The sequence below is a fragment of the Furipterus horrens genome, unplaced genomic scaffold, assembly GCF_987537825.1.
Source record: "Furipterus horrens unplaced genomic scaffold, mFurHor1.1.pri manual_scaffold_4, whole genome shotgun sequence".
Classification (NCBI taxonomy): Eukaryota; Metazoa; Chordata; class Mammalia; order Chiroptera; family Furipteridae; genus Furipterus; species Furipterus horrens.
The window spans coordinates 203,991,715-204,008,227 of record NW_028327174.1 but is presented as its reverse complement, the minus strand read 5'-3'; the positions used below and the strand labels follow the sequence as shown (position 1 = coordinate 204,008,227).

The window sequence follows — 16,513 nt, the reverse complement described above, 5'->3', positions numbered from 1 at the left end:
CATCACCACGTCTGCTGCCCAGAAACACACCCTGCCATCTCCCGCCCCCGACACTGCATGAGCTCCTTCTGGAGCAGCCCCGGCGCCAGCTGGAGGCTGTGGGGGACGGAGGAACAGCAGGCCATGCAGAGAGTGTCTAAACACAGGGCCTATTTGGGGAGTGTCTTTTATTTTTAGTCGGAAGCTGGTCCACCCTCCAGCGCTGTAGAGATGGCTCACGGGGCCAGGCCCACAGCAGCGGGGTCTCCTTGCTCCCTGGTCACCTTGGGGTCTCAGTGTGCTCATCCACGAATGGGGCGGCACGGGACCTACCCATCAGCTGCAGGGGGACAGGACGGGCCAGCCCACCTGGTGGTCAGCCCAGCGCCTGCCTGGGGGGCGTCTGACAGGCTTTCTGGCTGCAGCAAGGAGGAGCCGCTTTCTGACTGCTCTCCCAAGACAGTTCCGGGGGGACACGCTCAGCCAGTCTGCTTCAATCCCCGCTGATGAGGTCCATGCGCCATTAGTGCCAATTAGGAGAGCTGGGCAGGCAAGGTGTTTGGCCTGGGGCGCAAGCCAGTGGGAGGGAGGGTCGCCAGGACAATTCAATTCTCCACCAGACAAATGCAATTACTGCTGCAGCCTGGGCCCGCCCCGCCGTGGGCCAGGACATAAATGGCCAGGTGGGGCGGCCGAGCTCACCCCACCATGCAGGTGCCCAGCCCCAGCGCGCGCGAGGCCGCCTCCATGTACGGCACCGCGGTGGCCGTCTTCCTGGTCATCCTGGTGGCCGCGCTGCAGGGCTCGGTGCCCCCCGAGAGCCCCTGGCCCTACCACATCCCCCTGGACCCTGAGGGCACCCTGGAGCTTTCCTGGAACGTCAGCTACGTGCAGGAGGTGGTCCACTTCCGGCTCCTGGTGCGGGAGCTCAAGGCCGGGGTCCTGTTCGGGATGTCAGACCGTGGTGAGCTGGAGGGGGCCGACCTGGTTGTGCTCTGGACTAATGGGGACAAGGCCTATTTTGGGGTAAGTCTTTCCTCCACCCCGAGCGTATACCGCCCCTGCCCCCTATCTGTTCTTTCCCCTACGCTTACCTTTCTTAACCCTGTGTCCCGAGCTTGGGTGTCCTGGGGATGCCAATCTGAAGACAAGATCAGAAATAGATGCCTTCCACAGTCCTCGCCTGCACCCCCAAAAACAGGACCCCGTGTGGGCGAGGAGCACAGGAAGGACACATGCCCACAGACGCATACGATCCCCCTCCGGCTCCCGGGGATGCAGGCCCCGCATCCCCCACCTGCACAAGCAACGGCCAGGATGCCCACTCCCTCCCGCGGGCCTCACGGTCACATGTGACTGAGCATGGTGCCTGGCGTGCGACACTGGCAGGTCTAGTTTGCACACGCAGGTGAACGGAGCAGGGGTGCTGACCCCCCAAGCGTGGAACAAACCCAAGAAGCTCAGCTCTTGACTCTTTGCCTTCAAAATGCACCCCGTTCTTGCTGTAAAGGGTGGAGAAAGAGGAGAGTTCCGTTTCCAACGAGAGCACCTTTGGGGACCTCAACGAATTGAAAGGGGGTCCTGGGTGGTGGCCCAGAACATGCCCTGAGCCACCCTCACCCTGCCTCCCCCGCCTGCCCAGATGGGCCTGGCCACCAGCGTCTGAGCACAAACCCCAGCTCTCCCCAGAAACACCTAGGAAGGCTACATTTCTCCTAAGTTAGAAGGTGCTTGATCTGTGGGCAGAGGGGCTCTTGTGCCATTCGGTGGGGGCACCCGGGCGGCCGGCCTGGCCGCCGGCCTCTGTGTCGCATCGGAAGGGTGAGGAGAACATCACTCTCCGCCTCTCTGGGCTTTTCTGAGCTCACGCCAGCTGACGATGGCTTTGTTTCTGGAACCTGACTGGTGCGTGTGATCTCCGTGATCCCCATGACACCGCTGAGCCGGTTTGCAGGTGCGGGCGTGGCCAGAGGAGCTGCAGCCTTTACTTGGGGCCACCCAGGTAGGACGGGCCTGGAGCGGCCTCTGGGTTGCCCCCCACCCCCACACAAGGGTGCTCAGGGACTCAGGGCATCACGGCCTGGGGCAGCCCCTCGGGCCGTCCTGGAGGAACCCCCAGCCTGGAGTCCCAGCTGCCAAAAGCCCCAGACTCCCCTGGGGCCCACGCGGCCACTTGCACAGCCAAGTCCGATGCAAAAAAGCGTCAGACGCGCTCTTCCTCCTGAAGCAGTTTGCCCAACAAACGCCCTCTGCATTCCCAGCTCAAGTACCGCAAGCGCCCTTCTGCCTCCGTTTCACGTCGGTCCTTTGGCAGAGCGGCCGTTTCCCCCGCCGTGGGGTTTCTCTCTGGGGAATGTGCTGCAGAGTCTTGTGCAGGTTTCTTTTTCCTCGAGGAAATGAAGAAAACATGCCTTAGCCCGGAAAGCAGCGTTTTTAAAAAAGGCCCCAGGCCGAGGCCCAGTGGTGCTCCTGGGTGGGAACGGGCCTGCGGGCTGGGGAGGCTGGTACCGCCCAGCGGCACCTCCGGGGGACCTGGGGCTCTAGGCAGGAAGGAAGAGGCTGGGGGTAGTGAGGAGGGGGGTCGACCCCATCTGCTTAACATCCTGGGGGAATGCGGTGGGTTCTTTTCCTCCCCGGGCCTCAGTTTACCCTCTCCAAGCCAGGCAGGGACTGGGGGGAGGGGAGCCAGACGCCTAAGGCGCAGTGTGTAGCGCGGAGCTCACTCCAGGGGTCTGCAAGCCCAGGGCGGCGCCGGGGCAGAGGGCCACCTGACCTACCGGGGTGGCTTCTCTCTCGTTTCCCCCAATACAAGCCCCTCCCTGTGCCCCCTCCCTGTGTCCCCTCCCTGTGTCCCCTCCAAGGCTCCAGGCCCCCGGACAACCTCTCCGCCCACGGACCAGTGAGAGCCGTATTAGGCTAAGGCCTCTCTCCACTCACGGCGCCGACTTAGCCAGACTGAGGTCTGGGACTGCGAGGCTGACCCGCCTGGGACCCCACAGGCCTTTGAGAGCCTCAGGGTCGCAGAGGGGGCGGGACAAGTTCATGATGCTTCAGAGCAGACACAGAAAGGGGGCGTGAGCACCCCCAACCGGAACCCCGGCTCCCTGGGCTGGGGGTGTGTCCTGTGGAGCCGCGCTGTGGGCAGCGGCCCTGTGCTCCAGCCCTCGCCCGGCTCTGGTGCTCCGAGACCCTTCTCGCCTCTGCAGGACGCCTGGACTGACCAGAAGGGACAGGTTCACCTGGACGCCCAGCAAGATTACCAGCTGCTGCAGGCAGAGCAGACCCCGGAGGGCCTGGCCCTGCTCTTCAAAAGGCCCTTCAGCACCTGCGACCCCCAGGATTACCTCATCGAGGTGGGTGCTGTGGGGAGCACCCTCAGGTCTGGGGGCAGCGTCCCTGGGCCCGTGAGCACAGGCAGAAAGCCAGGCAGGGACCCAGAGGCGGCTGGGCAGGGACGGGCAGTCTGCGAGACCTTCTCCGCCGCCAGCCTCTCCTCCCCCAGGACACCAAGGGGACGTGGTTCTGGGCAAGGGCCCTGCTCCTGGCCTCACTCCCGGGGACCCGAGTGATCTTGCTCCGGACACTTCCTCCTCCTGGGTCACCATCTCCAGGTGGAACTCTGGGAAGAGCCCGGGAGACCGGTTCCCCACCCTGGCGTGCTCTGGGCCTCCCTTGCCCTGCCTGTGACGTGCAGAGGGGAGCGGGCTGGTCCGAGGGCTGACCAGCGCTGTCCAGGAGCTCACAGCCAACGGACCCAGAACCGCCGTGGGCTTCTCATGCTGCTCCAAGACCCCCCGTTTGGGACAAAATCCCACTGACCTTTCAGTGTGCTTTGACAGCGTCCTCTTGTGGCACCTCTGCGGTGCGGTAGTGACGTGGGCTGGCGGCATGCCCGAGGAGGAGACAGAGGCCAGGCCGGGGAAGAGTGTGCCCGAGGCCCGTGGCCCCGTGGGGGCCGGCAGGCGTCACAAAGGTGTCCTCGCCCTGAGGAAGAGGCAAGGGCAGGCAGGGGACCCGCTCTGAGACCTTGTCACAGGGTCTGACCGTGCCCACGTGCCTCTGGGCTGGTGCTCTGGGGCTCCGTCCGCAGGGAGCAGCTCACGGGGCTCCCAGGCTTATGTGGCCACAAACTCACGGAGCAATTAGCCGCCACCATATGTATAAACACATGTATGTCCACCGGTGCCCGGAAAACCACGTCAGGCGTGTGGACCTGGGCTCACGCTCACAGCAGCACAGGGGGGAGCCAGCCCCGCCCGCGGCCTCGGAGTCTGCCCGTGGCCTCGGCTCAGCAGTGATGGGAACCTCCTGACATGGCGGGGTCAGGAAAGCAGTGTCCTCATGTGAACGTGGCAGTGGCTGGCCAACCCCAGCGGGGCCGGGGACAGCCCGGTCGGTCCGTGTCAGTCAGGCACATCAGGCACCTGCCGGCGAGGGTGGGCAGGACCGAGCGGGTGAGCGCCGGGCCCTGTCTACGCTGCAGGACGGCACCGTGCACCTGGTGTACGGCATCCTGGAGCGGCCGTTCCCGTCGCTGGAGGCCATCAACGCCTCGGGCCTGCGGACGGGGCTGCAGAGGGTACAGCTGCTGAAGCCCAACGTCTCCGTCCCGGCCCTGCCTGCGGACACGCGCACCATGGAGATCCGCGCCCCCGACGTCCAGATCCCCGGCCAGGAGACCACGTACTGGTGCTACATGACCGAGCTTCCCGAGGGCTTCTCCCGGCACCACATTGTCATGGTACGTGGCCCCCGTCCTGGGGAGCTGTCCGCGGTCCTGGCTGGGCCATGCGCCCTGGGACCGCGGCACCCGGCCTTCCTGCAGCCGCAGGTGTCACCTGCCCTCATCGTCCCGCTCAGTCCCCCCCAACCCCTGAGGCCTCTGCACCCCAGCTTCCCAGCTTGGGCCAAAGGCAGCTGATATCCTGAGTTTCGCATCTTTTCCTGGGACTGGAATGGCTGTCTGTCTGTCTGTCAGGCTATCTCCCCCTTCATTAAAAAGCAGCTTAACTTAGAATTCAAGTGCTCTAAACACCCCCCTGGAGACAGAACAGTCATGACAGCAGCCATTGGAAGTCCACGTCCCATCTGGCCTGGGGGCGGGAGGGCGGCCCTCACTCCATCACCATTGTCACACCCATGCACCCGGGTGTCATCATCCCAGGCCCCAGGAGAGGACGCGAAGCCCAGAGAGGCTGTGTGAGCACCCAGTCACACGACAGGCAGTGGCCAGCCGGGCTCCCAGTGGCATCCGGGCCCTGGGCCCAGGCTCAGCCACTGCCACATTCACACAAGGACACTACTTTCCTGTCCCCACTGTGTCAGGAAATGGTCCTCATTTCATTCCTGCTGTAGCTCTTCATGGGCTTCGGGGAGATTCCACCTGGTTCCAGGTTGGTGGCTCCGCCCTCAAACTCTGGAGTCCCAGAAGCACCCCCAGAGATCGCCCAGCTCAACCCTCCCATTTTACAGATGGGCAAGCCGAGGCCCGTGCAGGGGAGCTGCTGGGGGGGAGCCCGTGGGCGGGCGGGAGTCCCCCGCCCCAGACTCAGCGCCCCCTCCCGCCCACAGTACGAGCCCGTCGTCACCAAGGGCAACGAGGCCCTGGTGCACCACATGGAGGTCTTCCAGTGCGCCGCGGCGGTGGAGCGCTTCCCCCAGTTCAGCGGGCCCTGCGACTCCAAAATGAAGCCCGAGCGGCTCAACTACTGTCGCCACGTGCTGGCCGCCTGGGCCCTGGGCGCCCAGGTGTGTCCGCTCGGCCTGCTCCCGAGGGGCCCTCGCCCTCCCCACGTCTGCGTCCCCCACTTCTCGTTTGGGAGGCCACCAGAGAGGGCCCACGCCCCCTTCTCCCCGGCTGCCTGCACGTTGCCCGCGATCCTCCCTCTCGTGAGCCACGGAGGCTTTTCCAGCCTCTGTTATTTTGCTAGAAAAATGCGAAATCCCCACGGGCTGTGTTCTCCGTGGGACGGATCTCAGGTCCTCGCTGGGCCTGGAGGACTATGACCAGGGTGGCCCCAGGCTGGCCAGCTCCCTGGGCGCGCCCCTCGGCTTCCCGAGTTCTCTCCACATCCAGAGGAGGCCGGCTGGCCGAGGGGCGCTGGCACCCCACTCCCTGACCCGAGTCGGGGAGCATCTGTGGGCACTGGCGATTGCTGCCCGTCAGCGGGAGAGCATTATCCTACTCCGGCCGCCCACTGACACCCCCACTGCAGCTCTGGCCCCGATGGTTTTGTGGGTTTGCCATCCTGGATGCCCTCAGACACCCAGTCTGTCTGTCGGGGCTGTGGTCCTGACGCCTGACCCCTCCCGCTTCCTGCAGGCCTTTTACTACCCAGAGGAAGCTGGCCTTGCTTTTGGGGGTGCCGGATCCTCCCGGTTTCTCCGCCTGGAAGTCCACTACCACAACCCGCTGAGGATCCAAGGTAGGGAGCCTGGGGGCTGTGGCCCTGGGGCCTGCCTGTGTCCTCCCCGTGGAGACCCCATGCCTGGCCGTGTCGGGTCAGGGGAGGAGCGGGGCATCTGCTCGGCTCCGGGCTCCCCCCAAAGCCGCCTCCTGTGTGACCCATCGCGCGTCTCTCATTCACTGTCTGGCCCTGTGACGGCAGCGGGCCCTCCGGGCAGGGCACCGCCAGGCTGGCTCAGCGCTGTGGACACAGCGCCTGGGAAAGGCAGGTAGAGGGTTCTGTGCACCCGTGTTGCCGCTGAAGAAAGTAAGGCCCAGATTTCAGCTCCAGGCTGGGGCACTGGCTGCGTGGCCCTGTGTGGGTGGCCGTCACCCTGCTGTGTTTGCTCGGCCCCCACGGCCAACGGAGACTGGAAAAGCCCACGCGTGTAGCACTCACACATGAAGGCGGGCTTTCGGTTGTGTGTGACCCCCAGCAGCTGGCGATGCCCCTCCTGGTGGCGTGACCGACGTCTGCCGTGGGATTATCCACAGCATGCTGAGAGAGGAACATAAGTCAGCCAGGGCCTTAGCGCGGGACAGGATTTATCGCTCATTTAAACCCTGAAAGCAAATGGGTTTCTGCAGACACCCGAGCGCCAGGCAGGTCTGTCTCTTCCTGATTATGTGGCCGTATTTATGGCCCGAACGCAAGTGTGCTCCTGCCAAGCCACCGACAGGAGGCGGGAGGCGTGTCTGTAAATATCAGAATTCCACAGTTATTTCATGATTTAGTCCCCAACTCAATGGGGACCAATGGGATCACCCCGTTTATCATTATCCTCCGATGCAATGGGCCCGGAGACACCGAGGCTGAGTCTGGACATGGCGGGGGCAGGGGGGTGTTCTTGGCTTCACCTCTGAGCAAGTGAGCAGGGAGCCACCAAGCCCCCTGGCCAGGCCCTGGGCTCTGATCCCAGCTCTGCCACTTCCCAGGCCTGCGGCCTTGGGCGGGGACCTCTGATCAGGCTCTGAGCCGCTGTTTCCCCATCTGCAAACTGGGGACGATGATTTTTCGGTTAGCTGGGCTCTCCATCCGTCTCCCAGTCCCCTCAAGTCTCCACGGGACCCTCCCACTGCTCCGCCCTGAAGTGCCCAGGACCCCACGTGCTGATTGCAGGCAGGGGTCGGGCCGGAGCAAGGCTGCTGGGAGCCACGTGGCTGACCCTGCGGGCCCTGCCCCTGCCCTTCCGATGGCTCCTGGGAGGCTGCCCAGGGAGCTTCTCGGACCCTCCAGCGAGTGCCTTCATGAGGGGCCAGCACGTGCGGCTGCCCATGGTGGGGAGAGGCACCGAGGTCTCCTTAGGAAGAGGCCCAGAGAGGGGCGGTGACGTGCCTGAGAGCACCCAGCACCCTGCTGAAAAAGTGCTGCCTGCTCCGGTTGGGCATGTGCCTGCCCTGGTTTGCCCTAAGATGGGCAGTCTGTCAGCGCCCTGGGGGTGCCTCCATCCCTCAGGACTGCGGTCCCAGGAACAAGGGGGGCAGCCTCAGGAAGGAGGCACCCTGAGTCCTTCGTCCACTTCCACAGACAGGTGCCCTCCACCTCCCCACGCTGACAAGGGGCCAAGACCTCTGTGAGGGTTGGGCCTGCAGATGGAGTTCCACGGCCTCCTCTGCTCAGACCGCCCCGGCAGGCCACCCGCAGACTGGGTCCAGCTCTGGTCCCCTCGGCCGTGGAGGAGGAGCCCCAAGGCCCTTGCACAGCCGCCGGGCTGGGTGGGTGGGTGGGGTCTCAAGCTCCCCAGACCCGCTGCAGGCATCTCACTGCGCCTGACTCGGCAGTGCGGCTTCCGTTACCTGCCTTCGCCACGCCTTCCGCTCAGTTTCCGCAGAGACAGCGGCTCTCTCTTCCCACGTGGGTGTTGCATGGTAGAGGGAGTTGCCGTGTCCTGGTGCAGGTGTGGGGACGGAGGCGCACAGCGCGGGGGCGGGGTGGCCGTCCCTCGCCTCCTGCCTGAGGGCCGCTGGGTCAGGTGCCAGGGGCAGGCGGGGGGCAGAGGCCTCCGCTCACCTCCGCCCCCACCCCCAGGCCGGCGCGACTCCTCGGGCATCCGCCTGTACTACACGGCCACCCTGCGGCGCTTCGACGCGGGCATCATGGAGCTGGGCCTGGTGTACACGCCGGTGATGGCGATCCCCCCGCAGGAGGCGGCCTTCATGCTCACCGGCTACTGCACGGACAAGTGCACCCAGCTGGTGAGTGGGGCTGAGCGGCGCTGGGCCTGGCGCCGCCCCGGTCCCCCTGCCGAGGCCCTGCAGGGGTGACCAGGGAGGAGGCTTGGTGGCCGTGGCCCCTGCGTGCAAAGGAGCTCCCTGCGGGCAGCCGGGTGAGCGCGGCACCGCCCGCTCCGGCAACCGCCGGCTGCCTGCTGCTCGCACCGCGGGCCGGGCCCTCCAGCGCCGCCCTGAACACAGGCGTCTATCCCACGAGCAGCCGGACGCGCCATCACCACGGAGACCACAGGCAGTGCCGCTGCGACGGGGGCCCCGGCCAGGGCTCCCTCCCTCCCTCCTCCCCGAGGGGGCCAGTCTGTGTCCTTCCAGCCTCCTCTCCTTCGTACTTCACGCCCTCACCGGCGGGGCGTTCAGAAACAAACTGAATAGTGAGCGTGCGTCCTGTGACTGGCCTTTCACCCGATGCCCCGTGTGGCACGGCCCGGTTTCCCCTGTGGACGTCACCGGGGCCGGCCCACTGAGGCTGCGAGCTGCCCGGAGCACAGAATGCCGGGGACCCCAGTGCCCAGACCCGAGCAAGAGCCTGGGCGGAGGCGGGTCGGCCCTGAGACCTAGAGCAAAGACTGGGGGGACCCAGCTCCCAGAGGAGTGAGCGTGGCCCCCCAATCCTGCACCTTGGGTGCCTGCTTGCCCCCCCCCCCCCAGTCCCAACCTGTGCTGAGCTGACCCCGGGGTCAGTGTCCGGGATGCTGCTCCCTGATGCTGCTGGGAACAAGGCTGCCGGGTGCAGGGGGGACGTGGACTCAAGGACGTTCCTAGACACCCACTGCTCCACACTGAGGACGTCAGCTTCACCCTGAATCAATCTCCCACGTGCCCACAGCGCCATTCCCATTCTGCTGCCCATCCGGCATGGGGGGGGGGGCCTCCTCAGACCGACCCACCCACCGTGTTTTCGATACTGTTGGTACTTGGAGGATTTTCTCCGTCACGTGGGGGAAAGCTTTTCCCTGCTGCTCAGTGTGGCTCTCCCGGCTCTCGGCCGTGCGCAGGGACCCTTCCGTCCATATCCGCTCATCACCTCTGCCCGGCTTCTCTGCTGGGCTGTCCGTCTGTCTTACTGTTGGGTCTAGTTCTTGTTGTTGCGTGGATATTTCGTGGGCTGCTGTGAATGTTGCAAACACTTCCTCCCGTGCCGGCCTGTGCTGCTCAGTGTGGCCTGCGGACATGTGTCCACGTCCCGCTTCACTGACGAGGAGACAGGCCAGCCGGGTCTCCGTGCCGGCAGCGGCGGGACCGGCCGGTCTGCCCACAAAGTCCTGCCGCCCCGGCAGACCGCAGGGAGTGCTGACAGTGTGTTTGTGCTTCCGGGGAGCGGGTGCATTGAAATCAGTTCATCTCGTGGGCTCCCTGAGCTTCCAAGTCCTTGGACCGTTAGGCAAGCAGTGTCCCCAAGCTGAAGAGTGACAGCTGTCAGCCTTGCAGGACACGTGTGCTCCTGCAGGAGACCAGGAGCGAGGTGTCATCACTGCACCCAGTGTCTGCCACGTGCTCCTGCGTCCCCAGGGCTCCCATCAGTGACACCCTCTGTCAGGCGGACGGCTCCAAGGCCAGGTCCTGGGGCTGGTGCGTGACCTCCTGGGGGGCCAAGAGCTACAGATAATGACCAGGGCAGGGATCGTCACTGGTGCAGGCCAGGACAGAAGCCCCAGAGAGGACATCAGACAACTTTCAGAAAGCCCGCAGTCGGTCAACCGGGGCAGGACACCGGCACGAGGTGTCCCCGAGCCGCCGGCAGTGCAGGCTGGACAGCGGAGCACACAGCGGCACGCAGGCAGGGGGACTGGGTCGTGGGAGGACGCTGGAAGCGTGTGAACCGTTCTAGGACGCGTCCCGTCGGAACAGTTAACAGCAGGTTGGAGGGACATCCGTCGTCTGGAAAGTTCCCTCATGCTGAGTGGTGAAGTGAGGCGCCTGGCGGGGAGGGCCGGCCGGGCTCCTGTGTGCAGCCGCCAGCGGCTCCAATGGGCGCGGCTGGGACGGAAGGCGCCCGTGTGGGCTGGGGAAGGCCGCCGGCCACCGTGCAGGTGGAGCCTGCAGACCAGGGAGAGGCAGCACTGGACGGGCCGCCAGCCCCTCAGGGACGCCATCCACCAGGCGCGAGCCACCTGGCAAGAAGGCGACACAGTGCTCACGGGCAGCCCCTGGCACGGCCCCGGCCCCGCGTCTATGGTCTGCGGAGCGAACGCAGAGTGAGCCGTTGGCCGTCGGGGCTGGAGAGAGGACCGAGGGGGCGCCGTCCGCCCCGAACTGACCCCTGGGGCTCTGGCCGGGCTGTTCCCGCAGGGACGTCGCTCTTAGGGCGGCTTATTCCCTCCTGGAGTTCCGCTGATAGGGATTTAACTGATGGGGAGAGCGGCGAGGCCGGGAACGCAAACATCCTGGGGAAGCAGACGCAGCCTCGCTGCCCTGAGGCCTGCGTTCAGTATTGGCAGCCAGTGGAGGGCAGAGGTCGGGGTCCCCCACGGGGTCAGGCCCTGACCCTGCGCCCCTGACCCGCAGGCCCTGCCTCCCTCCGGGATACACATCTTTGCCTCTCAGCTCCACACACACCTGACGGGGAGAAAGGTGGTCACCGTGTTGGCCCGGGACGGCCGAGAGAGGGCCATTGTGAACCGGGACGACCACTACAGCCCCCACTTCCAGGTGGGGACCCGCCTGCCCTGCCTGGGCCTGCCTGACCTTCTCCCTGCCAACAGCCACAAAACAACCCTGTCCCGGGGTCCCTGTCCCAGCCGAGGCCCAGACACCTGGTGGATGCACAGTGGCCGGCCCTTTCCCTGGGGCTTTACTCTAAGAGGTGGACTTGTGGTGGACTCTGGTGCGTGGCCGATCACAGGACCTAGGGGACCCAGGCAGCCCAGTGGTCACACCTGTCTTGGGACCCACCTTCTTGTTCCAGTCCCTCCTGGCAGAAGCCAAACGTAGCCAGCCTGGCTCCCCCAAGGGGCTGGGACAGACTTCCACCCCCAGAGGGCTGGGGAGGGGGCTGGAGCCGGGTCTGCAACTCTCTGAAGTGCCCTCCCCTCCGCCCTCTGCTCTGCCCACCCAGGAGATCCGCATGTTGAAGAAGATCGTGTCTGTCCACCCGGTCAGTACCCAGCGAGGGTTGGAGAGGCGGGAAGGCCAGAGTGCGGTCCCCGTGGGGAGAGACAGACAGCAATGGGGGGTGGGAGGCCATGCACAGGTTTCTCCCATGTCCCTGCAGGGCAGGCCCAGGCTGTCCCGTGGTGAGAATCGAGGGGAGCGGTCAGGGCCAGACAACACTCAGGTGCCGTGCGTCTTTGCACCTGATCAGCCAGCCACAAAGCCCAGGAGCTTTAGTGAGAGATGAGAGTGTGACAGTCCCCAGTGGGGCTTCAGACCACGTGGAAGGGGGGCCCCAGGCCACAGGGGACTTGCCCAGCTTCATGGAGGGCCAGCCAGCCTGCACGACCACCACCCGGCCAGCGGCCTGTGTGCTGAGGGGCCACGGAAGCTGACGCGCCCTCAGTCCCCGGGGACACTCAGCTTGTGACCCTCACGTGTGGGGCCAGGAGCCACTGCTGGACTCCTCGGTAATGGACGGATGCCCACAGGTGCTGCGGCTCGCTCACACCTGGGGACGGGCCCAGAGCACCTGTGCTCCCAGGTGGGCGGGGGCTGACGGGTGTCTCCTGGCTTCACAGGGAGATGTGCTTATCACCTCCTGTACCTACAACACGGGAGACAGGAAGCTGGCCACCGTGGTAAGTCCGCCTGACTTCTCCCTGCCGCCCGCGCCGGGAGCGCGTGCGGCCTGGGGCTTCTGACTCGGGACTGTGCGCACTTTCAGGGGGACGCCCGTTTCCTCACCTAGAGCGTAGGGTGCCCCGCCTCACGCATTCCGCACACAGTTGGCTGGACAGAGGCAGAGGCCCCCCCAGGCACTGGGGGGTGACTGACGGCCTGCCTGAATGAATGCACGCACGCACACACATGTACATATGCACATGCACGTGGGCATATGCTCTCACACATGCATGCACACACGTACACATGCACATGTGCGCACACGTACACAGGCACACATGCTCTCACACGCACACATGCACATATGGACACAGGTGCACACACGTGCACACGCACACATGGCCCAAGCGGAGACGCCGAGCGCAGCAGCGTCTGAGCCGCCGCCCTTCTCCACCCTGCAGGGCGGCTTCGGCATCCGGGAGGAGATGTGCGTCAACTACGTGCACTACTACCCCCGGACGCAGCTGGAGCTGTGCAAGAGTGCCGTGGAGCCCGGCTACCTGCAGAAGTACTTCCACCTGGTGAACAGGTGACGGCTCTGCGGCGCGCCCAGCGTTGCACGCCCCCGCCCCCACCCCTGGGGCGCAGCAGGAGAGTCGGCACAGGGAGCCAGGCTGGTTCTGAGAGTGGAGCGCGCACGCCTCCCGGGGGGCCTGTGGCAGGCGTCACCGCCGGGCTTGGCCTGAGAAGTGCCCTCAGCCCAGCCCCGCGGCAGACCGTCCCCGGACCCCCCAAGGCGGCACAGAGATGAGGCCTGTTAGCATCGGGGGCGGAAGGCAGGGCCGGCAGAGCCCCTTAGGAGGCCCAGTGCAGGCAGCTGGCTGGCGAGCGGGTGGCCCGGGGGCCACTCTGGGGACCCCACCCTGCCTGCGGGGAGGTGCCAGCCGTGCCCTGCTGGGCTCTCCTCCCACCTGCCAGGTTCAACAGCGAGGAAGTCTGCACGTGCCCGCAGGCCACGGTCCCTGAGCAGTTTGCCTCTGTGCCCTGGAACTCCTTCAGCCGAGACACGCTCAAGGCCCTGTACGGCTTCGCCCCCATTTCTATGCACTGCAACCGGTCCTCCGCCGTCCGCTTCCAGGTGCGCCCACCGCCGGAGCACTGGGGGCGCGCCCCGCGCCCCTCAGTCACACCGCGGCCCTGGCCCTGGACGGGTGGGGCGCGTCCCAGTGCCGGCTCCTCTGAGCCCACATCAGCCCCAGGCCCCAGAGGACCCCGTAGGGGCTGGCAGGGCTCCCCTCCAAGGCACTGGCAGGAAGCGCTCACACAAACCATTGGAGAAATCGGGCAGTGATAGACTGGCCCAGACAGACAGACAGACAGACGGCCTGGCAGAGGGAGAAACCGATAGCGCCCACGTGGGCAGGGAGGCCACCCTCTCCCAGGCGGGACTCATCTTGGTGGTGTGAGCAAGGCGCCAGCCACCTCCCCTGGACCCTAAAAATAAAGCGAGGGGGAGGGGCAGCTGAGAAGCCAAGCAGTCTGAAACGGGGAGCTGGCTTGCCCCTCGTCTGAGACCCTCTGGGGCTCCCTGACGCCCACGGCCGGGCCGGGCGGGGAGGCTGTGCGGGCTCCGGAGGCAGATCTCCTGGGAGCATTTGGGAGCCGGGTTGGTGGCTAATGGAGACAGTGCAGCCTCCAGGGACAGGCTCCCACTGGTTCAGGAGGTAGCCGAGGGTGGGGGCCGTGGTGTCAGGTGCCGCCTGGGAGAGGGATGGCTAACACTTCAGCCTGCACCCCGGGCTTCTGATGGCTTGTTTTGGGTGGAGATTGAAGTGAGGGTGGACAGTGGGCTGAAGGAGCCAGGATGACCTCCCAGTGAGGACCCCCAAGTAGCCACCGGGGGTGGGGGAGGGGGAAGGGGAGTTTTATTTGGGACAAGCTGAGTTTGAGGACGAGAACCCGAGAGGTCGTTGGGAAAAGTGGCTGGGGAGGTGGCGTTCCGTTTCACCCCCCAGCCTCAGTTTACCCTGTGATGCCTTCCCTGCAGGGTGAATGGGACCTGCAGCCCCTGCCGAAGATCCTCTCCAGGTTGGAGGAGCCCGCCTCTCGGTGCCCCGCCGGCCCAGGCCAGCGCCCTGCCGGCCCCACCTCGGTCAGCATCAGTGGGGACAGGGGCTGAGTGCCAGGCCATCTTCTCACTTCCCCTCCATGTCATCCGTGCGGGCTCCTGCCAGTTCTGCACGCCCCCACTCTGTGAAGACCCCCACAAAACAGCTCTGTGCACCCAGGAGGAAGGGGCTGTACTATCCCCTCGCCTGAGACCCCGGTGCCTCCCTGCACCCCCTCTGCATGGCCCAGAGGGTCCCATGAGAGCTCCCTGTTAACCCACCAGGACTGGGTGGACCAAGACCCCTCCGAAACCTTCTGATATGCATAAGGATGACCGAGCTGGGTGGTCTAGAGTCAGGTGCCCCAGAATCCCTGCCCACGTCTCCAGCAGCAACTGACCAGTCCCCGGAGACATGAGCAACCCCGGGCTGTGGGGCAGATCCCCCCCCCCAACCCTCCCCCCGCCCGCATCCCAGCCCCACTGACGCAGGTTTGTGCTCATGTGCCAGTGCGAGGGCTGCTTAACACGTCCCTGCAGACTGGCTTGCTCGTCACGTGGGTGGCTTCCCTGCCCACAGAGGCAGGACAGCCACTTAGCTAGTTAGCAGCTCGCCTGGGAAATCGCTCTGCAGCAGGGTAAATAGACGTTTCTGCCCACCTAAAGGGAAACCCTCACAGCCACCACCACCGAGCACGTGATGGCAGAGATCCGGGCGCGGACGTAGGTGCCCGATACTGGGGATGTGGACGGTCGTCCCGGGTTCCTCTTTCCTCCACCCTGCCCAGGCTCTGGAATCAGGCCTGCTTCAGGGCTCGCTGGGCTGTTAGTGTGGGTGTGACGTGGGTGGACCATTTCACCTCCCTGCCCCTCAGTTTCCTCACCTGCAAAATGGGGCCCATGCTGTGCTGGTTAATGAGAATAAAGCTCACGCCCAGGGAGACCTGGCTCCCCTCAGAGGAAGCCTTGGCTGAGTTTCTTCCCAAGCGGCATGCCCAAGGGGGGCTGGGACCTGCTGGCTCGCTATCCGTCTCATCCTTCCTCCCCCACCTCGGAGCTGCCTCCCATTCAAGGCCAAGTTTGGCTCTTGGTTTCTGCGAGGAGTAATAGATAAGGCTCTGTTCAGCCGGCTCAGCAAAATGCTGCTCGGCCTCTTGGGGGGAGAGGGGGTGACGGATGGGCCTTCGGGGGCCCGCTCACACCCCGGCGGACGTCCGCGGAGCGGCGGGCTGCCCCTCTGAGCCACTTCGTTCCCACTGGAGCAGACGGGCTCCGCACTGCATCCTGTAAATCACGGCTTCTCACGCCCTGAGTCCCAGGATGCCAGACCGGCCGCAGGGCTGGCTCTCGCTCATCTTTATAGCCTTGGGTGACAGGTGAGGGAGAGGCCCCTCCCTGCGAGGGGCAGGCTTGGGCGGGTGCCCGGGAGCAGGCCCAGCCTCTGCCCTTGGTCTTCTGGCCCAAGGAGAAGTCCCCTCCCTGGATCGTGCCCTTCAGCCCGGAGCACTGCGGGCCTCACATCCCTCGTGGGCCACCATCATTTTGTCCCCAAACAGCTGAGGGGCACACGTGGCATTCCAATCTCATGAGGGTCGCAGAGGAGAAATGACTCGCCCAGGCTGCCCTGGAGGATGAATGGTGGTTAGAAGTCACACCCCGTTCCAGAACCTTCCGCCACCCACGGTGACGCCTGGCCGCTACTCACCTGCTGCCTTTCCAGCCCTCGGGCTGGTCGTTCTCTCCCTACTGGGTGATGCCCGTGGGGCTCCCCCCTCAAGGTCACTGGGTGCGCCACCACTTTGGCCTTGTCACTGACAGAGCCACCGCTCTGCAGACTGGCTCTGTGACGGCACTCGGCCAGCCCACACACTGCCATGTCTGCCCCACAGACAGCGGGGAGACCTAAAGAGCCAGTGTTAGGTGCCCAGGTCCCCAGGGGGAGCCGTGAGGCCCAGCAGCCGCCCCGCGCCCCACCCCCACGCCTCCCGCACACACTCCTCGCTCCCCGGCACATCCAGGAGCTCCGTGGACGGAAG

The 16,513-nt window shown here is 65.5% G+C and overlaps 1 protein-coding gene across 1 annotated transcript; it reads left to right on the top strand.

The window, feature by feature from the left end:
• The first annotated feature begins 654 nt into the window (after positions 1-654).
• Positions 655-14,868, top strand: DBH (dopamine beta-hydroxylase). The gene is made up of 12 exons (XM_090276041.1): positions 655-1,005; positions 3,186-3,332; positions 4,463-4,720; positions 5,551-5,727; positions 6,302-6,404; positions 8,454-8,620; positions 11,162-11,305; positions 11,712-11,750; positions 12,328-12,387; positions 12,832-12,959; positions 13,349-13,508; positions 14,418-14,868. The coding sequence occupies exons 1-12, from the start codon at positions 655-657 to the stop codon at positions 14,547-14,549; spliced, it is 1,866 nt and encodes a 621-aa protein (XP_090132167.1). The 3' UTR covers positions 14,550-14,868.
• The last annotated feature ends 1,645 nt before the right edge of the window (positions 14,869-16,513 follow it).

What these genes read in the sequence shown, in the direction of transcription:
- DBH (XM_090276041.1), top strand. Translation starts at nt 655, where the DNA reads ATGGCCAGGTGGGGCGGCCGAGCTCACCCCACCATGCAGGTGCCCAGC. An exon ending in ACAGGAAGCTGGCCACCGTG is followed by an intron (nt 12,388 to 12,831) that starts GTAAGTCCGCCT and finishes TCCACCCTGCAG; the next exon opens with GGCGGCTTCGGCATCCGGGA. An exon ending in CCTCCGCCGTCCGCTTCCAG is followed by an intron (nt 13,509 to 14,417) that starts GTGCGCCCACCG and finishes CCTTCCCTGCAG; the next exon opens with GGTGAATGGGACCTGCAGCC.